The sequence below is a fragment of the Pipra filicauda genome, unplaced genomic scaffold (genome assembly GCF_003945595.2).
Source record: "Pipra filicauda isolate LSUMZ 115617 unplaced genomic scaffold, ASM394559v2 scaffold239_size1682155_pilon, whole genome shotgun sequence".
NCBI lineage: Eukaryota > Metazoa > Chordata > Aves > Passeriformes > Pipridae > Pipra > Pipra filicauda.
Window position 1 is genome coordinate 433,193 of NW_024104353.1, and position 27,273 is coordinate 460,465.

The 27,273-nt window shown below is 41.0% G+C and overlaps 1 protein-coding gene across 3 annotated transcripts in view; it reads left to right on the plus strand.

The window, feature by feature from the left end:
• The first annotated feature begins 1,153 nt into the window (after positions 1 to 1,153).
• The window catches only part of AFF2 (AF4/FMR2 family member 2), a 336,299-nt gene continuing 310,179 nt past the window's right edge, over positions 1,154 to 27,273 (plus strand). For all 3 annotated transcript variants that reach the window (XM_027716444.2, XM_027716448.2, XM_027716445.2), the window contains exon 1: positions 1,154 to 1,288. In XM_027716444.2, the coding sequence (XP_027572245.1) occupies positions 1,242 to 1,288 (47 nt within the window). In that variant the 5' untranslated portion in view covers positions 1,154 to 1,241. The remainder of the gene's footprint in view (positions 1,289 to 27,273) is intronic.

The following is a 27,273-nucleotide window of genomic DNA, read 5'->3' on the forward strand; positions in this document are numbered from 1 at the left end:
GCTTCACCAACACCAAGTCACTGAGACTCGCTGACATGTGGGGAAGATCAGGGTGTGACTGGTCCTGTGGAACACTGGAGTGAAAATGAACACAGCTTTGGTCTTGTCTTTGCAATACCAATGTATTTGTTTGTTCAGTTGGGTATATGTATTTGGAATTTCATAAATATAACAGGGACATGTAAAATTGTAATACCTTGGTTACTGTTTAGAAGGCAGCTGGATACAGAAGCATGCAAGCAGGACATGTGAACCTTAGTAGAAAATAATTTGATTAAGGGCGTAGAGGGAGCAGTGGGCCCTTCTGTGTATGGGGCAGTCTAGGACTCGTGCTTGGCTTCTCCCTGGGGCCAGCTGGGAGTCTCTGCAGGAGGCTCTGGATTGCCCCTGTCCTGCCTGCTGCCCGCAGGTGAGCTGTGCCACTGTCCATCACTCACGCAGCAGGCGGGCAGCAGGAAGGGTCACCATCCCAGCTGGAGTATGGGCTGCTCCCCTGGATCCAGACCCCGGGAGGGCCATTCTCATCCAGCCCCTGCAGCCTCCCTGGTCTGGCTCTGCTCTGCCCCTTCTCTGCCATCCTGCATCTCCCAGCGAGGCAGACCCCGAGAGTGCTGGCATGTTTGCGCAGGCAGGTTTGTCCACTCGCAGGAGTTGGCTTTGGCAATTAAATTATAGGTGTCTGTTCGGTTTTTTGTTGTTTGGTTTTTGGTTTTAATTCTCTCCCCCCCCTTCCCCAAGCCCAGCCAGGCCTCCCCGTGTCTCCCGGAGGCGCGAAGCCCGCGCTGCTCCCCCGCATCCCCCCGCCGTTCCTCCTCCTCCTCCTCCTCCTCCCTCCCAGCTAAACTTCCCCGCGCTCCCGGCGGGGGCTCGCGGCTCCGCCGGATCCCGGCGGTGCTGCCGCGGCGGCTCCATGCCGCGGCTTCGGGCCGCCCCGGCTCCTCCCCTCGCGGTGTGCGAGGCAGGCTGCCCGCCCGTCTGTGTGTGTGTGCGCCGGGCCGCCGCCGCCGCCGAGCCGCCTCTCCCAGCCGGGCACAGCCGCGCCGCGCTGCTGGCGGCGGCGGCGGCGCTCCCGCCACCCCGGGCGGCTCCGCGCGGCCCCGCGGCGGCCGCCGCTCCCCGCGGCGCCGCTGCCCATGCGGGCCGGGCAGCGATAGCCGCGCCGGCTCGGCTCGGCTCGGCTCTGCGGGGCGGCAGGGGAGGGGGCAACCCACTTCTCTGAGTCTCTCCCCCACCACATCGTTATGGACCTATTCGACTTTTTCAGGGACTGGGACTTAGAGCAGCAGTGGTAGGTTTTTTTTTTTTTTTTCGGGTGGGTGGTTTGTTGGGGTTTTTTTTTTTTTTTTTTTTTTTTTTTTGGTTTTGGTTTTTCTCCTTTTTTCCCCCCCTCCGCCACCCCGTGTCTCTCCACCCCTCTCTCCTTCTCACAGCTGCCTCCTTCCTCGCTTCCCCGCTCGCTGCCCCCGGTGCCGGAGCCTTTGTTGCGGGGGGAAGCCCCCGGTGCCAGCGGTGCGGGGCCGCCCGGGGCAGCCGCCGGTGCCGGTGCCGGGCGGCTCCGGGCGCGCTCCGCGGCCGCGGCTCCGGGAGCTCCGCTCGGTCCGCGGCGGCGGCGGGGGGCGAAGTTGGCCCGCGGGGGAAGGACGGGACGCCGAAATGTGCCGGGTGCCGCTGCGGGAGCGGCAGCAGCAGCCCCCTCCCGGGCAGAGGAGCGGTGCAGCGGAGGCGATGTTTCCCCGGGATCGCGGCTTCTGCTAATGTTGTGTTTACTGCTGTCACTGACAATGTTCCTTTTCACGGGGGAGAACCGCAACTGTAGTTTTTGCTGTGGCACAGTTCGCCTGTGAGCCCTGATCGGTTTAGGAGGGGGGGCTTCTCTTGCTTGGTTTTACTGGTTTCCTATTCTGGATGGAGCGTTATTGAAGTTAGTTTTGGAAGTGGGAAGATCAGTGCCCGTGATATTATAACAGGTCTCTTTTTTTCTTCCCCCTCCCTGCCTCTCTTTCCCCCTTTTTTTTTTTTTTTCCAAGAGTGGAATTTTAGGTTTATATTGCTCTGCAAATAGATGCACGCTTAAAAAGGTCGGTGCATCTGTTTAAGTGTATTGTAAACTTGCTATCAAAGTGAATGTTAAGGAATTTTTGATGGGTGACAAGTAGCTGGGAAAGTTAGAATTTGGGTAGGTATTTAGTCACTTCCCCGGCTGGTTAATGAGATTGTGCTTATTCTTTGTCTGGTTTTATGGGTTCTTTCTTTACTTTTCAATTTAGCGAATATATTTATAATTCTTTAACTATACATGGTGAAATTCAGGGGTTGGGTACTGCTTTGTTAAATGCTTTTAGGCTGGAGTGCAGTTTGCCGAGAAAGAAAGAGACTAAAATACTGTTTTTTGTGATTCTAATCTCTAAATGTCACACAGATTATATGTGTGTATGCATGTGCATTTGGACCTCGTCTTTTGCAGAGGGTTTACTTTACTTAGTTGATAATATAAAGGTATGTCTAGGAAAGAGATAACATATCTAGTTAATAACTATCATTTTGCCAGACATGGTCTAACAGCAATACTTGCAAATCCATGGTAATCAGAACCAAATACCTGTCACGTTCCATTTTACAGCAATTTGGAGTAAATCCTTGCAACTATAAATTACACTGTATCAATATTAATCTGTTAACAGGCGTTTTGGATCATGTGCGTGTTTTATCAGCTCTGCATAAACCATTGTATTACATCTTCTAATAATCATGCTGTTGTTATTTAAAAGTAATAATCACAATAAAATTAGTGCTCAATTAAATATTATGCTTCTACCACACTATCTTTACTCTGCTACACTAATTTATTTTGCAGACAACTGATAACCACCATATTACCACTCAAATAATATTTGCATACAATTTGCCTAATTTATAATGTGGGTAACATCATTAATTTAATAAAAGCTGTTACAACCTGATATGTGGGTGTAGTTCAAATACTAAGCACATTATAGGCATTGAGTTTTAGTGTTTGCTTAATAACTTACTTTCATTTGACTACGGTTTTATGTGGATTTAGAGATGTACATCAGAAAGAAGGGAAGTCTTGTGCTTCTGTTTTTCCATAAAACATGAACATCTTGCCACTTGGTCTAGAAATTCCATTTGCTTGCTTTCGTACCGTGAAAATGTATTGTTTTTAAGGTCCACGAGGAGAGAACGTTTTTACTTGGACTGTTTCAAATTGTTTGATATGTGCACAAACTCTCTATATGGCGCAGGCGTTCACACACAATTACTTATTGCTGAGGTCAATTTGGATTTAGCTTTTAGTAATCCAATTAGTGTATGCAAGTGCACACGTGTATAATATATGGGTACGTAATCTACGTGTATACACGAACGTGACATGTATTTTATAACACACGTAAACATTTTTCTCTCTGACAAGTAGTTGCGTAGCTTACAGAGAGCTGAGTTTAGCTCATCTATCCATAAACATACATGTATATATGTATATATGTAAACTGTTATATATACCATCCCTACGCACCCAGAAATGTGCATGCTCACCCATCAAGGTTTGTTAACTTTGTCTGTGTATCAATAACGGTGTGGTTACTTGATAATATCTATGAATAAGTATATATAACATGATGTGTGAATTGCTGCTGCTTATTTCAAAGCTATCCTCGGTGGTCTGCCTGTAAGATGGCCTTTGTAAAACGTGTTTCACAAGCATTTATAAAGCAATTAGGGACCCTCTTCTGCATTCCTTGCAAACCCAAAACTTCTGCTAATCTGTGCTGCAGTCGCCAAGAAGGCAAGCTGGGGCCTACCGAGTGTGTGGGAGTCTGTATTATCTGTATGCAAACTACAACAGAAACATTGTTAGCCTGAGAAATATATTAAAAAAAATATTTATAGCTTGAGCAGAATTATTTTTTTAATCTGATGAAAAGGTGCAAAGGTAAACTTACTCTGCTTTGCCTTTATACCAGGAAATGACTTCCCAAAAGTTTTGGGCTGATGGGAAAAATACAGTTGATTTCCCCCTGCCTCCAGTGGAGGTACATTTTTGTGTCCCTTCTTGAAATGTATTTTGTCAAGAACTGTGGTTGTTACAGCATGTGGTGCCACTACATGTGTGCTGAAATTCTCACCTGGCATTTTGGATGATTAGTGGGAGCCTTGCCCTGATACAAACTGCACAATCAGCCCTTTAGTTTCCTATATTAGGAGAGATCACAGTAGTACAAGAATGGGGTGTTTCATTGAACCTTCATCAAGAAAGTGGTCGGGAGGGCAGTCGAGAGCTGGTGTCAAGGATTTTGTTAACATTTGGGTAAAATGTGTAAAATAAGGCCACAAATATCCCCATGGATGTTTTTCCAGACTTGAAAAACTGAAAAATACCCAAAACAATTTAAATGAATGTAAACTTGGGATGAGATGAAGGGACCAAAGCTGAAGTCTACTATGATTCCTGGATGAATAAGAAATGTTCACCTGGGCTTGCATTTAATATGAGCTATTCTGTGAGGGAGAAAGGAGGGGAGATGGATATAATGAAAAGCTTGAATGCCTGTGTGCACCAAGGGGACCACTTGCTGTTAAAAATCAAATTTCATCTTTTAAATCACTTTCCACGCTTGTCTGTGGTAACCAAGTAAATGAAATCTTGCTGTGTCCTGGGACCATGTGGCTGGATTTGAACCTGCTTACGGAGTAAGGTGGTGTCATTAATCAGCAGCTGGGAAACAACAAAACCCAACAAAGACCCAACCACCTCAGAATATATATATGCCTCCTCACTAGCACAAACAAAGGCAGAGAGATTCATGGCTTATATTATATTTATTGTCGTTGGTTTTAATATTTTTAAGTCCTCCAATCTTTAAAAAAGTGGAAGTTGAGAAAATACTTAGCAAAAGAATTCATATTGAGGTATGCAAATTAAAACCCGGCAAAGGGAAATAAGATGATCAGGTAAGAGTGTCATCTTAGATGTGTGGTTGTGATGAGGAAGACTCCTCACTGCAGAGAAACAAGCCTCTTGGGCTTTTTTTTCTTTTTTATATTATGTATCACAAGTAGCCTAATTACAGCAAAACCAGCAAACTGCCAGTTATACAGGAAGAGGCTTAAACTCACTAAACTGTTATATAAATAGAAAGTTCAAAGGTCTGTTTGTGGCTGACAAAGCTGAGAACAGGCCATCTGTGGGCCAGGTTCCTCTCCTGTGTGAGTGCAGAAACACTCTGTGTGCCACAGCAGCGCGCTCTTTCAACATAGTGCTCAACCTGGAGGGGGTGATCCTGCTCTCCAGACAAAGGTGAACTGTTTCAGTTCCAGCCTTGGCTATTTCTCCCCCTTCACCCACCTTCCCCCTTCCCTCTTTGCCTTGTGCCCCTGCAGAAGACCTTCTCAGTTACTGTTCTTTCACCAGGGTCTGTAATAACTCACTCAATGAAAAGTCTTCTGAATGTGGAAAAAGGGTTGTGTTTCCAATGGGAATGTGTGAAGCAGAGTAGATAGGCTCTTTGGGAGTTAGATTAATTTTTTGGTGGGTTTTTTTTTTTTTTTTTAATTTTAAGTTTTTGAGGGGGGTGATGGTGAGAGCATCAGTACAGGAGAGAGTCACATTTTGAATGCAATTTTGTAAGGTTTTTCTTCCCCTCCCTTTCTTCCCCCTAAGAAATATTACAGCTGAATTGCAGTTACTTTTTGGATTTGTATTACAGACATCCGCGAGTAATTATTTGAAAATGTTTCATTTTCAATTTGCTTTGGAAGTGTAAATGGATGGATTGTGTGGCTGCTGGTGGGTGTGTGAGGAGGATTAGATGCTGTCAAAACAAGCAGCTGAGGAAGACCAAAAATAGTCTTGGGCCAAAACCTGTACTTGAAGTAGATCCTGATTTAGTAATTCTTCCCTGGCTGATATTGAACTCCATGGAGTGTAAATCTTAAAAGAATTTGGCTGTTTGCAAACATTAAGCTCACATCTATCCTATGAGGCAAAATTACTATCAGTTTAACAGCATTTGAATTGTTTTCCTAATGATTCATTCAAGAATTTAATGACTTTTAAAATATACAAATTGGGACGGAGAATAGATACTTCAGATATTGTTCAGCTATTCTGAAGCCAGGCAGAATTTCAGAGCATTTAAGCACTTTCAACGTGAATGCCAATTATATTGCTTGGGCTTTTCTTTTTGAGTAAGAGATGGTACTGTGATGCAGGTCCTTCAGTCAGGAAAAACGATTCCTTTTGTCTGTCTGACAAGACTGTTTCTGCAACCTGGAATGTGGCTAAATAATTTAAGGGGGAAATGTGACATTCTGTAAACTGTTAAGTTGAATAAATACATCAAATGATCTTTGAAAAAATGGCTGGGCACTGCTGGTCTTTTTGTGCTGAGGGCTGAGTTAGGACTGAGATGGTGTGTGCTCCAGCGTTGTGGAAGGAGTGTTGTGATGCTTTTTGTGTATGAGGCCCAAATTCTGTTTTTATGCGAGTCAAGCAAAATTCCCAACATGTGAGATGGGACGAAATTGGCTCTAAAACTTAGAAAAAGCACGTGGGCCTTAATAGAGAAGGGTCCATAGGCAGGTATGTGGTTTTAAGCACACAAGTGGTCCTATTAAAACAACTCTGATTTCAAATTAAATTTTACTGAAGTGGGTTCTTGTTCACTCCCAAAATGCTCAACATGCTTTACTAATGACTAAACCCCAGTTTTTGATGTATGTGGTAATGAAAGCTGATGTTATTTTTGACTGTATACACATCCATTTCCCTGAAACCTATCAGCAGTTTTACAGGATTTCACAAATAACTGGGCATCCAGAAAGAATGCAGATATTAAATCTCATTAAAAAAAATTTCGAGGAATTGTAGGACGCTCTTTATACACGAAACCCATGAAGTCTGTGGAATAAACATCTAAACAGAGAGACCCTATCCTGTTTTTCCCCCATGCCTTTAATTTGGGGTAATGATTTTTTTTTTTTTTTTAATGGCAAGGACTCGAAGGATTTGGCTTCTGGATGCTTGTTAAATGTAAATAATAAATACCATAAAGTACCCATGTCTTCCTCCAACTTGGGCCTGAGTCAGGAGCCGGTGATGCCAATGGAGGTGCCCCCAGTTGACTTCAGAGAGTACTGGATCTGACCCTGTTTTGGCCAAAAGGGAGACTTCATTAATGTGAAGCAACTCTCTAATGATCAAGATCAGCAAGGCACTTTGCACATACCTAATACTATGCACGTGGAAAAACTCCTCAGAGCCCAATTCTGAACCTGTCTAATGCAAATTTACTGCCTTTCTTTTACGGAAAGAAAGGAAAAATGGAGAGGGAAGCTTGAATCTTTTCTCTCGATTGCAGTTAACAGAATGGATTTTCTAAAGCCGTCAAACGTCTATTAACACTGAAAACTGAAAATGTGCTGCAATTCTGGGTTTTGCTGTGTTACAAATTCTTTCTTAAGCTCTGAAAAAGAAGATAGTAAATCAAGTAAAGTGTCAAGTTAATATAACCTTCCAGACCACTCATAGTATAGTATGGTCAGGAAGTCACAACAGTGACTTGAAAAGACAGGTCTTTCATCTTTTTATTGTTACTGAATGTTCTGTATTGATGCTTTGTAACCAAAATATTTGTTTAAATTGTTCTAATAGCTTTGGTCAGAGGTCAGAAGGTACATTACTCCTGACTAATGGACAACTGTAGAGATTAAAAAATGAGAGGAAAGATGGCAGTGTGTGTGTCAGTAGCTTTTAAGCTCCATTTTGAGTAACTTCTAATGAGACAGTTGTTTGACAGAAGAGTCTCAGAAAGGGCATGTGATGTTAAATCTGCATTTGTGAGGAAAGATTTTAGGGAATGACCTGGAGAGCTTGTTTTCGACTACTTTTTACAGGAGTCCTCTCTTGCAGAAACTTCTAGGAATTGTATATTGCTTCAGAATTTCAACAGGACTGCTGTTGAGTGCAATCAATGTGTTGGGTTTACAAGGTTGGGCTCATACTGCTGAAAAATAATGTGGAACCAGAGAACTGAGGTAAGAGAATAAACCAAAACTTCCAGCAGTTAACTTCCCAGCTGTTACACACTGTTTTATCCTGAAGAGACTACTTTTCAACTCATACGTAGCAGATCAACACCATAAATTATTATGACTTTTAAGCAAAGGTCTAGTAAATAGTTTCTTCAGTAAAACTTTATATCATGTTTTAATAATGTTTTATGAATGTGTTCAAATCAAGCCACTGAGAGAGGAAAACTCTACCTGGGGAATTTTTTCTTTGTGACCTCGGCAGTTAGTCTGTGTATTTTCACTGGAGATTGTCATTGAGTCCTTACTCCCTGTGATTTGGGATGATGGGTTTTAAGGAGAGTTGGAGATGGTACCACAACTGGAAGCTGATTTTTATTGTAGGTGGAGCAGAGAATGGGGAATGCCATTTACTATGTGTGATGAGTAAATCTTGTTTAGTGAGGAGCTGCAGTCAGCAGTTCAGATTCCTGACTCAGATGCTGCATGGTGCTACCAGTTATAGTAAGACATGAATAGCCCACTCATAATTATATGTATTTATAGGGGTGGGGTATTAACAACCAGCAAAGAAGAAAACAAGATAGAGCACTAACTTAAAAATCACTCAGTTGTTCCTTTGACAAGTATTATAATAGCTATTTTTGTATAGCTGTGGGTGTACATGGTGTTGTGGAATGAGTAAATTCTCTAGCTCTACATTGCTTTCAGTGCCTGGGGCTCAAACCTGCAGATGGCTTACTACTGAGACTAGTGCTTTTTCCTTTTGGCACTTTGCATGGACTGTTGTCAGGATTCAACTGTAGTTTGAGTTTTCTTGGACATCCAAGTGTAGGCCCTTATGATGACTGATGGTATCTGCATCCTACAGAATGATAGACACCTGAAAGTAAGACTAGGTAAAAACAGAGCAGTATTTGGTGGTTTATGATTTGTGCTGAGAAGGTGGCTTCTCAATGAGATTGTTTTTATTTAAAATATTTTTGTGTCTGAGGGTAGCAGTACATTATGTAGGTCTACTGCCCTTTTTTTTTTTCATCCTTTACTGTGTTACTGGTTTAGGTCATGATTTCACTTGTGAGGAAAAAAGCAAACAACTGTCAGTAGAGAGAGCAAATGCAAAGCTTTTAAATATAAAATGGGGAGATATAAAATATCATTATGGTTGCCAGGTCCCATTTGCTTCAGTCTCATGCCATGATGGAAACTAAGATCCTGCAGTAATGTGGTGTTCAGGTGAGTCTGTTTCTATGCTGCTTTCAGTAGCAATGCTTATATTTGAGACTGTTGTATTCAAGACTTGGAAGAACATGTGCCTGCTGGTTATGGACCTCTTTGCATAGGTGCCAGTGTGCGAGATGATTTCAGAAGGTTGCACACGTTTTAGGTCCCTGTCCTGAACTCTCAGGTGAGACACCCCTAGCCTGGGGGAGCCAACTCATGTATGAAAACTTCGGGCTGCTCTTTTGAAAGTGGGGGGTGATTTTTCTTCCAGTTTCTTTCCTGTAGAACAATGGAGTGACATTCTTCCTGGTGTTCCCTGTGAAGAATAATGACGAGGAATTATCTCTTCTGTCTACAAGTGTTTAAAAACTCATTAGTTAGGGTCCCTGAAAGAGTTCCAATACAAGTCAGTGGGTGTGGTGAAGCCAATTGTAATGGGAGGCGGACTGGGCCCTGGGGCTGGTGGTCAGCAGGGAGGCAGAGCTGTAAAGAATACTGTGCATATGCTATGGTAAGCATTTTCATAGATCTCCTCTGTGGGAGAGGACAATGGCTTTGGAGCTCATATTTACTCAAAAAGCAGCCCTTTGATTTTCATGGCTTTCTGCTTCATTGCACATTGGAAAGCCTATTTGTCTTCACCAAGCCTTTGAAGAGGGATAGGTGAAGGGATTGAGGCACTGGCCAGTGGCTGAGGGTAGTGGTTGCTTGGAGAAGGAACTAAGTTGCTTTGCTTTTTTTTTTTTTTTTTTTTTTAATACTTGAGAGAGTTGTTGTCCTCATTTTTAAGTTTGTGAAATCAAGGTGAATATGTCTTTAGGAGTAGAACATGGATTCTCTTACTGGTGAGATTCTCTTACTGCATCTGGCTGCTTCACTGCCTTTGGAAAGTCACTTGGTATCTCTCAAAGTGGGGCAATGATATTTACATTTGTGGTAATTTGCCTTTTTTTTTTTTTTTTTTCTGAGGTGCAAAACATGAGAGAGAAGGGCCAGCTGTGTAGTTACCTTTATCTGATCTTTCTGCTCACTTTTTCATCTTGCTGGGGGTCAGCTGGGAACTCTTTTTGACATTTTCTCTGCTCTGAACTTCCCTCTAGCCATATAGCCCTTCACTAGCTTTCTTGTACAGTGTTACCTACAAGAAGAGTAAACAGTGTTGATTGTCTGTAGCACAGCTGGTGCATTGAGATCCTTGTGTTGAATGCAACATTTTTGCTGATGATATACACGTGTTTAGAAAAATGGGGTGATATTTCTAGCTACAGACCCTTCAAGCAATATTAATTTATGTCTCTGCTTTACCTCCTTTTGTAAAGTGAGAAGCCTAACACCTCAGAATTTTACTGGTAGACTGAGGCATTTTTCAGAGAAGTCATTGTCAGTACTCCTTATACACTGGGGAGTGGAAAGAGAGGAGCAAAGTGACTTGCAGAAGGACTCTGTGTTGGTCAGGACTGCTGGCAGCTGAGTTCCACTTCACTGCTTGCCAACTCTGATGGGTATATTTTCCTATTCCATGGGGGTGTGATGAGGTTAAGTCCCTTAATGTTTATGAATGTTTACAGTGATAGAGGAAGACAGAAACCTAGGCAGATATATTAGTAAGGGAAAGGCAAGCCTGTAAAGAGAAATGGTGGGATTTGAGCAGAGCATATCTGCAAGAGAATGTAATCAAGGCAGAGAAACTCTTCTGAAAGGCAGAATTTATTTATGGTGTGTTTACTTGATGTAATTTGCCCTGCTCTCAGCTGGACAGTGAAGGCCATGGACCTTTTGGAGACAGAACCATCTTGTTACTGCAGAAGACTTGCCGTTTACCGGATCTTATAGCAAAGCTTTGTATATGCAGCTGTAGCTTAAATAAACGTCATGTCTTGGATGCTTCACTGAATAGTACATCCACAGTTTTTCAGAAGCACTGTTGCTCTTTGAGCCAGCTGCCTTTGTTTCTAGCAGGCCACTGCTTTGTTGGCTAACCCTGGACATGAGTTTTCTTCACATATGTTATTAGACTGAACATACTTTCTATTTATACCACTTGGGGATACAAATTACTGTGTTGCGTTCAGCAAGCGCTAGGAAAAGTACATCCTTGTGATTGGAAACAAATGAATACAGGGCAAAATTTTATTCTAAGGTCCTTTCTTTCAAGGGAAAACAGGCAGCAAAAACAATTGATGGTCTTTATTTTCATGTCCCCGAAAACCAGGGGGTATTTGCACATATGTGTTTTAATAGACTGTGTTGGAGGAATTTGCTTCTGAAATTAACAATGTGCCTTTGAAGAAGGGAATGAATTTTGATGAAATCCTGTGTATCATTTTAAGGCAATTAGGGAGATTATTAGTGTCATACATACTTAGAAGTATTGTCTTTGTGGGTTTGGTAGTTGTCTGTGGGCCAGTAAATTTGCACCAGAGGGCTGAGCCAGAGGCCACTGCAGCTGGTTGAAGTTTTTCGTTGATTTAGTAAACTCTAAACCATACTTAGCTACAGCTTCCCTTGCTTTCACACTCCATTTCAGGAGCAGATGACCTTTATCTATTCTGTGGTAGAGCTCCAGAAACATTATGCAATTTATTGCAATGTTTCTGTTACTGCTCAGTCTTTCCTTCTGTCTTTGAAAAGCCCTTGCCCAAACTGGGTATTCTTTAATGTGCACATGGAGGGATCATAGATAAGGGGATATAATTAAAAGAGAGTGTTGATATTTGTAGAGGAAAACACCTGTGTGCTCATTTAGAATCATATACTCCATCAGCAGGACATTGAGCATGTTTGGATGGTAGACCATGACTAGGTGTTATCCTCATCAGGATAATAAATAATACACTTCCCTGTCACTTCACTCTGCTGTTTCTTTCCCCATTACCCAAGACAAGCTGTTGTGTGAGAATTTCGCCTGGTTGTAGACTGCTCATGAATCTTGCAGTACATGACATGCAGACATCTAACAAACATGACTAGAAACTGCATAAAGTACACAGACGTAACACAGAAGTCATGTGTTTGAAAACACATTAGAGCTCCACAAATAACCTGATATCGAGGAGGCTTTTTTCCTCCTGTATACACATAACCAAGAATATTTTTCTAGCTGCATTTCAACCAGATCAGGGTTATTTTAGATTTTGTAATGATTCTAGCTTGTGTAAACTCACACAATCTGCCTGCAAATTCAACTCCAATGATAAAAGGTCTCATCAAAAAAATTGAGGCAGGCTAGAATGTTTGGTTAAGATTTAATATCTTTCTAACTAATTATAAAGCAGTGTCAATATATGCTCTAATATCTGTGGAAAGAAAAGGAACATAAAAGATACAGTTCCATTGTACTGGGTCTTTTGTAAACAGTTAATGGTTAGGTGGATGTCTGAAGCAAGGGCAAGAGAATTGATAAACCTATTCTAAAGGGCTTGAAAAGTTGAAGTGAATTCAAAATGTAGATTAGGAGCAAACGATGACAGCCAAGCCAGCATTACCTCAGTTGATTAATTTATAAGGATACTGGTCAATGATTTTAACCAACAGCTATGCATAGTAGAATCCTAATGGGATCTGTCTGTTAAGATTACATAAAGTAGAGCATTTGATTTATTTCATAGCCTTCCAACGCTCCACTTTAACTTCATACAAATAATGCATTAGTCACACTGGATAAGATGGCGTATTGAATAAAGTTGTGATTTTGTCTGCTTCTTATAATCTGATTTTTATAAAGGATTAAATCTGTTTTAGTAGTTTATTCATATCATAAAAGAGATTGTCAGTTGAATGAAATCTTTACATCTGCCACTTTCTATCTCATTAGAAAAGACAGTAACATAAAGTTCCTCGTTTCCTCCCAGTCTGTTTTATCCCCTGGTGTGTCTGAGTGTGTATATCTTCTGTACATGTTTGTATATTATAATGTCAGTGTGTTTTCAGAGCTGTGGTTAAGAATGCGTCACAGCTTTGTGGGGGGGGAGGATATTACCAGGGGTTGTAAACGTTCTGGGCCAAGAATATACCCAGCCAAGAACAAATGGGGATGTGGCAAAGGGTGACTGTCAGAAATCTGGAAATGCTGGCTTTTAGCAGCGTGGCCAGACTGGGCAGGTACTGGAGCACCCCCAGTCCCTCAGTGAGTGTGCCTGCGTCAGTGGGCACGAGCGCTCGCTCAGGGATAAGTGTGTTGACTTAGGGCTGAGTTAAGAGGACGTGAAGCCTGGGCATTCCTCTGGACTTAAATGTGAATTGTCAGTTGTCGTTCATCTGTCACGCTTCCAGAGGTTTTAGAAACGTTCTTCTAGTTCAAATGTGTGGTTTTTGGTTTTATTAAGTTAAATATTTAATGGAAAATTACCAATCTAGGCTTTTTTTATCCATTGTTGCCAGAGCGTTGGCTTATTGTTTGTGTGTTTTATTCCTTTTGTTTAAATGTATGTCATTGACAGGATGCTGCTGTTACAACTGGCAGTTGTTTCCATATAGACCTTTAAAGTCAGAACAGCAGATGATCTTTTGCTAGATGTTTTCTTATTTGTATTTAATGTTCTTGTCATTTTTATTTAATCCCATGAAGTATTTAGGGCCAGACTTGGTCTTCCGAATGTCAGGTGTTCTTGGATTTTTATGTAGAACAGGGAGTACTATCTAGCTCTTTTAGTTGCTTTTATAGTCAAAAGCAGATTCTGAGGATCTCAGTTCTCCCTTTCGAGGACTTGCTGAAGATGAAACTTCTTCATTCACATTTCCATTTGTTGATACATGTTGCAGTTTTACTGGCTCTGGCATTTCAGTCTTGGCTTCTTTTCCCCATACTTGGAAGTGGTAGGAGTATTTTGATACAAAATGTGTAGCCAGGCTCTTCTCTAGCTCAGGGAGCCTCCTGCAAGCTCTGGTTGCAGATGCAGTGGGAGCGCTGGGGTGGGCAGAGAGGCTCGTGCTGGGCTCTGCCCTCGCAGGGACCCTTGGGCTGCTCAGGAGTTAATACAGAATTATACCCATTTGACTCCAGTGCAGGACTGGGCCCATCTCTGACTCCAGCAAGCTTCTTCAACAAGGCTGTAGGAATCAAATATTGTTCACCACCCTGCTTTGTTTTAGGAGAAATGACAGCGGGGCTGAGCTCTGCTCCGTGCTGGCCGTTGTCTCTGCAGCAGTGCTGCACTCACTGCCTGAGCCCTGCAGTCATGGCTGAGTCATTTTGTGCTTGAATCGTGTTCGTTACTGAAATTGAGGGGAAAAAACCCTTTAGTTCTCATGAAAGTGTTTTTTGGTCGTGATACATTCCCATGATGTAGAATGGTCCTCAAAAGTGTAGTCATGTTTGCTGAGGTGGAGAGTTTCTGGGGCCAAATTTGGGGAGTATGCACAGGTTGGTTTGCTGAGAGCAATTAGTTTCCATTTGGCCTTACTTGAAGGAACAGTGTCTTCTTTCTAAGCTCAGTTAAAGTATCCCCTGCTGCAGGTTTACCTACACAGGGTGTAGGTGAAGCAGCTCCAATATCTCTGCCCCTGCTTTAAAAGTGGGTGTCATAAGCAGCAGACACAGCTCCAGTATGTGCTGGTTTGTGACTCCGTTGGCACTGGGGGAAGTGGGTGTTGCAGGGAGCCTTCCTCAGCCACCCTCCTTCCCAGCAAACCTGGCCTGTTGGAGGGGTCATCCTGGAGCTGCACATGGCTGGAGTACACATCCATCACTACTATCAGAGAATGCCCAAACCTGGCACCTTCTTTATGCACAGCTATTTAAATGAGATTATTTGTCAGCTCCCTTATATATGTAGTAGCATAATTTTAGGGGTGGAAAGCATGTACTGGTTACATAGGGGTCTAGTTGCTATTCAGGAATGGGAGGTGATGCTGGACCCACAGTTCCAGCCCTCAGTTAACAAATTATCCTGTGAGATGGTTACAGCAATAAGGCAGTAGAAGTATTTAAATATGAAAGAGCAGTGCCACACTGTTTATTTTCAGTGAGGAGTACTGACTTTATCTCTGAATAAACAGACAACAGCCTTTTATGAGAGATTTTTGTTGTATTTTATTTGGCAGCTGTTTGTCTTAATAGGAATTCTTCAATAGTATTTATTGTATTTTGTGCTGATAGGGGGGAGAACCAAAGCAGAATCTGAGCAGTTTTACTTGCTTTACTCATGAACAATAAGAAAATATTGCTGTATTAATTACTTTTGTGCTTTATTGGCAAAAATAAAGAGATCCTATAATATGAAATTGCTAATATAAGAAAGGCTTTGATTTTCTCATTAGCACAGGATATTTTGCATCTGTTCTGGTTCACAAGTGCATTGTCGGCACTTAAATAATAATAATGACTCAGTAATGAATAAGAATAACAACAAATAAGCATGTGAGTATGCAGGCAGTCAGGCACCCTCCGGTGTTTATCAGTGGGTTGGTTTTGGAGGTCTTGCAAAATGAGCTGTTCCCATATGCCCATTCAGATTTTCTTAGATCATTGCACAGCCCGGAGATTCATTTCACTGCTGACATGTCTGGGTTATATACAAGCACTTTTTTCGTTCTATGTCAGTGGTAAAGTGCTAAAGTTGAAATGGGAAATGTTTCTTCCACTTAGAGACATTTAAGTCTCCATTTTTCCTCTGTTCATTTTTTTTTTTTTTTTTTTTTTTTTTTTTTTTTGTGAATAGACTCTTAAGTATCTTATTGTTTTGAATTTGTGAAAATACCAGAGCACTGGATTGTTCTGCCAGTCTTTCAAGTATGTTCTTAAAAATGTAGCCTGGAAACACCTTCACTACAGTTCAACTCAGCTTGTATTTAATTGTCCCTTTTGTAGCTACTCTCACAAAACCGGAGAATGTTAAACTAATGTTAGAGGTGTGTCTTGAACATTGAAAAACCTAGGAATCTAAAATTAAGGTTCAAATTCCAATTTGACTCTTGGTTTATAGCACTGTCTCACCTTTTATAAAGTTGCCTCCCTGCCTGTAGAATATTCCACACAGTGCAATCTATGGATTTCATTTTTTTCCAGGTCTTATCTAATGTCAAATAGTTAAGAAGAGTGGTAAGTGAAGGGATAGCACAATACTCCCTTTATTGTTAAAACAGTGGCTAATTTTGTCCAAGTATATTAACTTTTAGCCTTTTTCTCAAAATAATTTGCACTAATGGTATGGCTTCATGGTTCTGAGCTTAAGAGAAAAGGAAAATTCTTAGTTCAAGTTGGGGGGAAAAAAACCCGGCAATTGTGTTCTGAGTTACCGTTTTCTTAAAACACTACTCTGTATTGTAAATTATACCCTTGTGACCCTGCAGCTCAAGAGAAAGTCACAAAAGGACTGTATATGTGTATAAACAGTGGTCTGGAATTTGACAATTCTTGTCAAAATGCTTAAAGTTCTGGGCTGACAGGCAACAGGGCGTCTTCTGTGGGAAGAGTCTAAATTGTACCTGCCCTTTAATGGCATTAAAGGACTACCTTAAAACAAATTACCAAAAAGTGTCCTTATTGATTGCTCCAAGTGATACTTGCTCTAAGAAGTCTGCATGTGTTATAGTACACTTCAACAGTATCTTTGAAGCAAAGGAAAGCAGAAGTGGATGGTTTTTCTTTTATTGATTGCAATTATTTTTTGGTCCAACAGCCCTTAACTATAATGGCAAAAAGCTTACAACAAATGCATGGTTAAAATAAAACAGAGAGGGGAAGAAAAAGAAAACAAAAAATAACCTTCCTCTCCAACTAAAACAGTTTAGCCTTGGATAAGCCAAAAGAAATTGATAAAGCAAGTAGTTTAATAGCACATGACCTGTAAAGTACTTAAAGTGATCTGTGAATGGAAGCTACCCTAAGTCTGCTTCTTGTCACAGTAATTTGTCTGGCTTAAGAGCAAAGTAAGTGGGTCTCCTTGGCAGTACAAGAGCAAGTAGATCACTAGGTAAGATCAGATAGAGATAGGAGTCTCTGGTGGTAACAACCGAACTACAACAAAGCTCTTCTTTGACACCATTTCTGCTGCTGTTACTGCTGTTAATAAGTGTGCTAATTATCATGAACCTGATAAGGCTTATATTAATTGACTGAACTAAATGTAAATTCTGGTTAAATAGAGAATAGTTTAGACTTGACAGGTGCTGAATTGCTTAGCTGCTGTGTTCACCGTGACAGCATGCCTCAAAACAAAATAAATATCTGTATTTTTAACCCCTGAATTTTGGGGAGGCTTATAATGTTCAAATTTTACTCCTAAAATAGAAGAGCTTAAGGTTTTCAGAATATCTTCTGCCTTTCTCCCATCCTGTGATGCTTTATGCAAGGGCAATTAGTTCTTACAGTTTTCCTACTGCAGTAAAATCCCTGTGTAGTCATTTGTCACATATTTGCATGGCACAGTAGTGTGGCAAAACTGCTTAGTCTCCAGACACTATTACAGTAGTAAATGTTGGATAATAAATAGCAACAACAACCAGTGTGATGGCTGTAGGGTAGATGTGGAGTTCCAGTTGTAGTTGTGAAGATACATAAAGGTCTTTGAAATATCTTTCATATGGCCAAGCAAAACAGTATCAGTATTAAAGCATTCTTCTTTTACCTTGTGAGGAGGGCAATTCCTGTTTAAATAGTCAGTATTATAAGTATAGACATGGAAATGGACATGGAAGAAGCAAGCATGATACCTCTTAGTGATAAATGTCACAGACATTCTTTGGAAATGCTGGAATATTTATAGTATATTTTATGTATTCTGTAATTAGACATTGCCATTAGTGGACATGACCTCTTCATTTTAATTATCAGGAGAGCTGTCACACAATAACACGCTGCAAGAGCAATTGGGTTTTGTCATTTATCAACTACATTTTATTACTTTTTAAGGTGTTTTAATTCTTTTCCCCCTTCTCCATCCAGTAAACATGATGTTCATTTGTAAAGCAAACAGCTCTGCTGCTTCCAGAAAGAAGTTGGGGTATTTCAGTCTCCGTTATTCCTGTACTTGATAGCTACTGTCACCTTAATCCTGCCTCTAGAGACTGACTTTTGTGTTCATTCTTGCTGGATAATATTCTCCTCCCAAAAGCACTCCCAAAGCAGTCTCCCACCAACCCAACAAAAGGCAAATATAAGGCTTGTGCAGTGTTTTAAGACTCTGTAATCTCGCCATGAATGGGGCTGGAGTGGTACCTCAGAGTTAGTTTTGATGCACATGGGCTAAAAATAGCTGTGTGCTTTCTGCCCCGTGCATGCCACCTGTTCCAGTGAAAAGAGGAAGCATTAACTGCTTATAATGGTCACGAAACTAGCTGCATTTTACTGACACATACACGTGCAAATAACCCCCTACTTCAAAATATATAAGGTAGTAAATTGACTGTTGAGAAATTAGAATGCAGCTGGACTTCTTTGCAGGGTGAGGGTGGTTTATTTCTCTGGGTACCCCCTTTTCTGTCAATGCGGGGTAATTACCACACATTACATTTGGATTGCAAGATCATCACATGCTTTTACTACATGCAGTGCTTTATTGAAGCTATCCTGCATTATGTCTACAAAGGTTAAAAAAAAAGGGGGGGATGGAATTAGAATTACTTTAGAATTACCTCCTGCCTGAGAAACATGCTGCAGAGCCCTTTTTTTTTGAAGTTTTTAGTTTTGTATTCACTAATTTACTGTTTGTTCTAGAGCAGCAGTGAGTGGGAGTTAAACTTTAAGTGCACATTTGGCTCTTTAAAAAGACATTTAGTGTACAATTACTGCTGTTTACCATCTTATAATTGTTGTGTGTTTAGGCTTAGTCAGGCTTAGGAAGATGGGTATCTGTAATCTTTGAGGGCTACAACTCCCTGTCCTAGTTTTTACAAAAGAGAAAGTAATTATAGATATTGAGATAGATACAGAGATAACACAAGACTTTGTGCTGTGATGTTTTAGTGATTAGTGTAAAATAAACACACAGACAAAGAGAGAGGTTGTGGTGAAAGAATCTGAATGTGGCTGCAGTTTCAGTCAATGATATTCCGTGTCATGCTCAGATTGGATCTGGGAGTCAGGATTGCTTGTCATGGAGTCCTCAGATTTGCTTGCTCTGTTCTTACACAGGTGCACAGTTTGCAAAACACTGGTTTTAAGCAAGGGGCTGTATTTGTAGTAACGACTGTACGTTACACCACATCAGAGGAAAACTAACGACTGCAGTCATGCCTCAATTGACAGCCCCACGAACAGGGGTGTCAGCACGTCCAGTGGCAGGGGAGAGACATCTCCATCAGCCTTTTTGGGTCAACATCTTTGTTAGATAGGAAATAGTAGAAAGGTGGGTGAGTATCTGGGAAGAGCCAGATCGACATCAGGATCTCAACAGGGCTTAAAGTGTGGTTTATGGGAGCAGCCAAGGGTTGGAAGCTGCAGGTTTCCCAGTTTGAGGTCCGTCAGAGGAAAAGAACAATTGCATGTCCCAACCTGCTGTGTAGCTTGTTGCTCAGTAAAACCATTTTCAGTAATGCCTGCACAAAGCACTGGAGAAATGTGGATGAATCCAGGTGTAAAATATGTACATACTCATATTTCTGTTTTACAAATACTGAGATGTGGTCGTTGTGGCTTGGCAAAGGATGCTCTGCTACCATGTATTGTCTGGATTTTCTTCATGAGGAAATACATCTGTGAGGCATGGGCTGAGATGGGTATTCAATGCCTACAATGAAAGTGTAAATTAAGTTGTTTGGGTTGATTTTTCCTTTGAACTTGGGTGGAAAAAACAGTTGTGTGAAAAGAAAATGTGGCAAATGTGTAACTGAAAATGCTATAGTACTTGAAAGGCATGAGAGAGATAGTTAAAGAGCATCATTAGCTAGAAAAGTATCATCTTCCTTTAATTCAGTTTTATGACCCACTGTAATTGGAAGACATAGCTCCACTGTTTTTCTTTAAACAGGAGAATATTACTGGATTTCAGAGCAGTCGTCTGAAATTTTTCACTTACAAATATAATGAATGCTTTCAGCTTTATTTGTAGGAAATGTTTTTGAATTACAGATGCTCTAGAGAAACAAATCTGTGTGAGGGCTATTTTGTAGCTGAAGGCCTTTGAGGGAATGTTCCTATCATTCAAAAAAGATCTGAAGCTCTGAGTAGGTATTGTGACTGTCATATTAACTTTCAAACTTAGAATGCAAAGGACAACTAATCCTTCCCTCCTTGATAGGAGTCATATGCTGCTTTTTAACTTTCTTCACCATGTTTTATTTTTAATGTAATTTTAATGAAAAGGTGAATCTGGCATTATGAAGTGGTTGTTTGTTGCTTCTCTTCTGATGTCAGAGTGATAGGAGTTTCAGCAGTGTTACTTTTTTTTTTGGAATAATATTATATATATTCTGCACTTAAACTTTGATCTTGTGTTTAGTCCTACGAGTTGAAATCCATGACACTTTCTTTGGGCTTTATCTGCAGCCTTTTAAAATCAACTGATATTTTTTAACAGGCTGTAATAGTCTTTGGGTTGAGACCACAGAGCTTGAGTACTTGGGTGTTAAAAAGGTGGAATACAGGGAGGGAGGTGGTGAAGATCAAATCCACCCTCCCATTTAAAGGGTGGAGATAAAGCCTGATATAGTACCCCACCTCTCCTTGATAAGGCTGCTCTGGCTGTGTTAATGCTGTTCCTCTTTGCTGTGTTGAACTTCACCCACTGACATTAAATCCTCTCTCATAAGTGATTGGTGTACAAGCCTACTCTGTGATTTCCAGGCGTGTCAAGGGATTTAGCTGTACAAGCTTTTTCTTGTATTTGAAATGCAACTTTTTGATAGTAATAGGAAACATGGATCAAAATGTGTGATTCATCCTTCTTTGTACCCAGAAAATCCTGTAACAATAGCCAAGCTAATGAATATAGTTAATTAATTTGTTCATACTACTAACTAGTGGGGGGAAAAAAAACAACTAACCAACAACAACCACCCACAAGCCAGAAATCCTAAAGCTTATCTGCTTAAGAAAAAAAAAAAGACACCTTATTGATGTGAATCCAATTAATTTTTTTAAGACTGAACTTTTATATGGGAAAATACGTTTTTCCATGAAGTATAAAATTTCAGCGATTTTATGTCAGTACTGGTGAAAAATTTTTTAATTTAGAAAAGGATCATTTTTACCAGTGGAGGAGGAAAATTGCTTTGCTTTAAGAAATAAATCTGAGCATCTCTTAATAAACACTAGCATTACTGTGGTTTTTATCTGTATGTGCTTTCATAAAAGGTTCTTTTTAGTGCAATGCACATTTGGTTAAATCCTGCAATACCTTAATGCCTTTCATGCTAGTGCATCCCAAGGCACTTTACAATCTGTAAAGTTAACATTAGAAATGCAGCACATAAAATTCCCTAAGACAATCCTTTTTAAAATGCTGAATAAAACATCTTAACTGTTAAGTTTGGATTAAATGGCCCAGCAGTTGGTGCATTTTTTTCTTTCTGTGGAAAATATGTTTGAAACAAATGACTGAAATGAATAAAGACTCTGTAAATAATATGACTTCAAATGATATTCATGGAGGCCAAAATCTGCCATTCTGCAGGAGGAAGTCTAGACATGTACAAAGTTCAGCTCTGTTAATTAAGAGGGAGCAATATGCTGCAGTGAGTCAGAGCAATTTTATAATCCAAATGCTGCTAAAAGGGACTCTTGTCAACCTCAAAATCTTATTTGTTTTGTAATCACTGGGTAGGGAGACTTGCTGGCTGAGGAGATACATGTCTCTCTTAGGTTTGAATGCAGTCCAGCCTGGTAGTGACCGAAAGCTGTTGCCATCTGATAACTGTTTGTTAGGCCCTGCAAAATAATCGTAGTCTCCAAACAGTTCCCAGTGTCAACCTCAAAAAAAAAAAACAACCAAACCCACCCCCACACTTGGCACTAATTATTGCCCTCTCTGGCAGCCCGGGCGAGAAGGCCAAGGTTTGGCTGTTGTTTCCCCTCTCAGTGCTTGCAGTGGTCCTGCTGAGAGAGTCTGTGTCTGGCTTGTGGTTAAACGGTGTATGCTCTGTTTTCTGCAGGGCTGCCAGCTTGATATCTCCTATAAGTACTGATTTTTATCATTATGAGAACAAGATCCTTCATCGTCTTCTTACTCCACCTTTAGCTCTGCTGCAGGCTGATTTTTTTACATAGATGCAGTTTAAAAAAAAAACAAACAACCAAAAACACAACACCAAGAAACCAGCAGAACAAAACAAAAGCTGTGGCAGGTATGAATTTTCTGTGCAGGGATAAGATGAGCCAGAAAGAATCAGCGCTGTTAAAATTTTATTTTTTTTTTTCCAAATTAAAAGAAATAAAATGTATGCTGAAAAATAAAAAAACAGGAATAACAGCCAGCTGATAGCAGTGGAATACATAAGAGGAAAAAAAAAGCCCAGGATTATGCAGCCTCAGAAAGAGCCAACAGATGTTCAGGGCGGGTTAGAAAAACAACATGATCAACGGTATGAAAGCGGCGACAGATCTAAACAAAACCCCAAAATAGATACAATTCTAGAATAAGCTTGAAAAAGAGAAATCATTATAGGCTTTCCTCGGCACAGCCGCTGGTCTCTGATAAAACAAGACTGAAACTTCTCAAAAAGGAAATTTATACTGACGTGGGTTTGCAACTTCATTGCAAGACACTTCTCATGCACCTCTGCCAACGGGTAAATTGGAAACAGGCTAAAAATGAGCAGTGTGTTCCTCGGGCAGGAGAGGTGCCTGAAGTAGGAGCTGGTTGCTGGCCCTGTAGCAGAGTGGCGCTTTCTTAGGAATTGGGAACATGAGTGCTGTATCACTTAAAATAGGTTTTGTTTTTTTCGTTTTGCTGGACAGCTTGAGGTGGAAGCAAGTCCACACAGACCACGTAGCCGTGTACAGTTGCCTCTTGCCCATGGTGCTGAAGGCTGTGTTCCCGTAAAGCAAAAGAAATCGGGAGTGTGGGCACAACCAAGTCTGCATGTGGCAGTGTTGGGAGTGCTGGTGTCCCTCCTGTCCCACGGCCGTGCTCTGGGGCTTAGATCTGTGTTACTACCCAACCTAACCATCCTCCTCCCTCAGCACTCAGCTGGCTCATTGGGGCAGACCTGAGAGCAGGACATTTCGGGGGGTTCAGGCTGGAGGTCCATGGCGGCTTTCCCTCGGACACAGGAGTGAGTCCCTGTGCAGTATTTAATGGTTTGAGGCCCTTTTAGCTTTCACATTGTTTGTCACCTTAAGTGCCACTTGGTGGGCCCAGATGCTCCTGTCCCTGGAGGAGTAAAACCAGGAACACCTGATGGTGCCTCCCAGAAGAAGGGAGCTTGACTGGGGCGGGAGTCCACTGGATTCCAAATGTGGCTTTTTTTCTGGAAACCTGCGTTTCTGGGGGGTTGCCTGCTGCCTACCCCAAAGTGAGCCCACAGCTGCTGGAGCCAGCCTGAGCTTTGTGCCGTGACTATAAAGTGCCATTTTGAAAAGGCAAGTGTGTATGGATCTGCTTAAGTTACTCTAAATTTTAATAAGATGGAATATTTCTCTATTTTTATCATAATGTTGGAGAAGCACCAGAACAAAATACCTTGACTTCGCGTTGTGGGAAGGGTGTGATGGCCAGTCCCTGTGGCACAGGCAGCATGTTGGGTGAGGTGTGCTCCCGCTGCCTGGGCTCACACCAGCCTTCCCTGGGCTCCAGGAAACCCTCTCAAAATGCTAATTGTTGAATCTACATTAATTTGTATAAATTATGCAAATGAGGTAGCAGTTGTGCACCGCTGTGGTTTTGGTGGCTCTCACGCTGTACTTACAACTTCACGTTGGACTGACACGTTTTATTCACTACAATAAATGGTTGTGCTGTAGACTATTTGGAACTTAGTGGGTGGTGGTACTTGGGTGCAGGTGACACCGGTGCACTCTGTTAAGGTTTATTTCCAGAAGGTCATTGAGCTGAACTCACTGATGTACATGGTCTGAACTGAGAGCACTTGGGCCATTTTGCTGTAGGGGGATGTTTACGAAAACATTAAAATGATCATGCATTTTATTGAAAATCGTTAATTTATTATCTTTCCTTATGTTTAGGAAGCTGTGAAATTAGCATTGAGTGGTGCAAAAGTGAGGCAGGTAGTTGCCTTTGCCCTTTTGGTTTTCAGTGTGGCCTCAGTCTGCAGAGCAGTGCCACGGGCTGTCACCTGGTGACATCCAGCCTCTTCCTGCGGTGGCATGTGGAGCAGAGCTGAGCTCAGGGCATATGTTTCCAAATGAAACCAGCTCTAGCTTTTCAGATGAAAAGGTTAAAGACTTTGACACGAGATAATTATAAAGGGAAAATGAATCTTTTCTTGGATCAAAAATTATTGTGTAAAAGAGTGTGTAAATTATGGCGTGCAAGTTAAGTAGTGGCTTTTATACTGAAATCTGGAATTACTGTGATGAAGGAGATGGTGTCAAACTGTGGTAATTTATTTCATTTTGGTTTCTCAGATCTGCAATGAGTTTAGGAAATTCAAATTTATAGCAAGTGGGTCTTGATAAGAATTTCTCTGCAAGAATGAGGATACTTTATGTAACTTCCATTGGGGTCATATTCACACCATTATTCTAGCTGGGACTTCCAGTTAGAAAGTTCCCAGGTATGATTTGTTCCAGTGGCTTCTGGAAGTGGATTTTTCAAACTTTCAGTGTTGCTACCATTTTCTCATTTAACTTGCATCACTGCTCTTCACTGTTTAACAGGAATATGGTGATGAGCATAATGCAGTATTTTGCTAATGAACCATAAAACCTTTCAAGCACTGTTTACCTTTTTTTTTTTTTATGTGGAGGGTTCGGGATTTGGTTGCTTTCTTTCCAAGCCATGCATAACTGTAGGGTTTTTCTATTGCACTAGACTACTAAGAGCTCAATTCGAAGTTTCTCTGGAAGAAAAATTAAAGCCCTTAACATTGTATTTTTGGGATATTAAGTTCAGATTAACTACAAGGGCTCGATTCTATTCCCAATGGAGGATGGTTATGAATTGGTCATGAGCATAATTCACCTGTGAGTCGCAGTACTTCATCCAGAAAAGCATTGTTGATGCTGCAGAGCACACAGCCTGCCTTGTGGTAAATCAAAACCTGGGGTGTAGAGTCCTTTGGTGCGTGTTTAGAGAAAGCAACGAGCGGTCTGTATATCTGCTGTATCTAAAGTGTGCTCTTTTGTAAACAGAATGGCTATTTTTGAACCTGGAGCAGGATGTTTCTGGCGAAGGGATAATGCAGATGGATCCTTGCGTGCACACAGGCTCCCGTGTTACCACCGAGGGAAGGGGCTGTGCCTGTCGTTTGTTTAACTGGCAATTCTTTTGTGGTGTCAGTATCATTTCCTAGCAAAATTGGCTAAAGGAATTGTTTCAAGCACAATGGATGTTTTGAACTGGCCTAATTACTTACTCAACAGCCAATAACTTTGGGAATTGTTTTCTATGTGAATTCTAGATACAAATTGGGATATCTCTCCATTTGTTTAAAAAAGATTAAGCCAATAGGAGAAAAAAAGGATCTTTACCCATTTTCACTGAGCAGTGAAGTTTGAATATACAGCTTGCAATTGAAACTATTTTTTTCCAAAGCCTTTGAGGGCTGTTTCTCAGTCTAGTGTAAACAATTTATTGTTAAAGTCCTAGAATATTTGCATTTTAATTAAAGACAATTTTAATTAAATACAAAACTTTAATCAGAAAAGCAGAGTTTAGGCAGATAGTGTACTTGCATGCTAAGCAAGCTTGCTCTGAGGGGACCTCTACTCTGTGTAAAACTGGTTTCTGCGGTAGTTTAAGCAGGGAAGTTGTTAATGCATCTTCCTTGCCTAACTTACCTACAAATTGTGATCTCCCTCCTGCATCTTTTTCCTGCGATAAATATTCTTCCTACAGGCAATTAAATGAAAGAGAGGGTGATACAGAAATCTTAAAGGGGCAGTGAGCAGGAACAAGTTCACTTGGAACTCCTAAGGATGCCTATAAAAGTAAATGTTAAAATTACGATTGCGTGTTTTAAATATTCTGTTTCAATTATGTGTTCGAAGTTTGGTTGGGTTTTTTTTAATAGGCAATGCTATGACCATTTAATGTCAAATAATAGGTGTGACATCTGGATTGCCTGTGCTGTGCTATAATGCTGATGGTAGAACTGCATCTTGAATTATGACCCATTGGTTTTGCCCTGTTTCTGGATGAAGTTCTCTATGCCCAGTCATAGAACTAATTAGGGCCATACCATGTATTCTAGAAAGTTGTGGTCTTCAATAATGTAGTGATGTAGTGAAGTAAATTCTGAGGTCTGACAGGCAAATGTGTTTTTGGAGCTTTCCCCCTTCATTTTGATGGGAATTTGCTTAGGCCAAGGCTGCATACCTGGACAGCAGGAGTAAATCCCTCCTCAGTGAGCTCTGAACTAGTCTTGTGAGAAATACAATGGCAGCCAGCTCTGAGAGTTGGTTGTTGTATGAGTTGGTCTTCATGCATAAGGTTTTAGTATCCTAAGGTAGACAAGTAGTAGGTGATATTCTGTATACCTTTTATCCTTCTATCTGTTGGAATTCACTTAATTCTTTGTGAAATAGCAACTTAGAACTAAAATGGTAAATAGTCATAATATGTAAAGAGGATATTTCACGTTTACCCATAGCTACATATTTTGAAAGCAGTACTTCTCATTAAAGTCTCATCATTGACAAACTGCTCATAAAAGAATTAGAATGCAGGTGTCACTCAAGATCTGTTTAAGACTGAGACTTCTGCTGTGATTTAGTATAATATTGGCATCGTGTTTTAATTCAAAATGGGTATATAGCATGCATACAGAAATACTTTCTCCTAGGCCTACGGTGACTTGTGGTAATGGCAAAGGAGTTAATATATTACCTTTGCTAACAGGAAAAGTGGTGCATATAAATATTTTCAGTCAATAATGTATTTTTAAAAAGGTTTCTCAGTGGGATCAGATTTATGTTGTCAGAAAAATTTATTCCGCTGACAA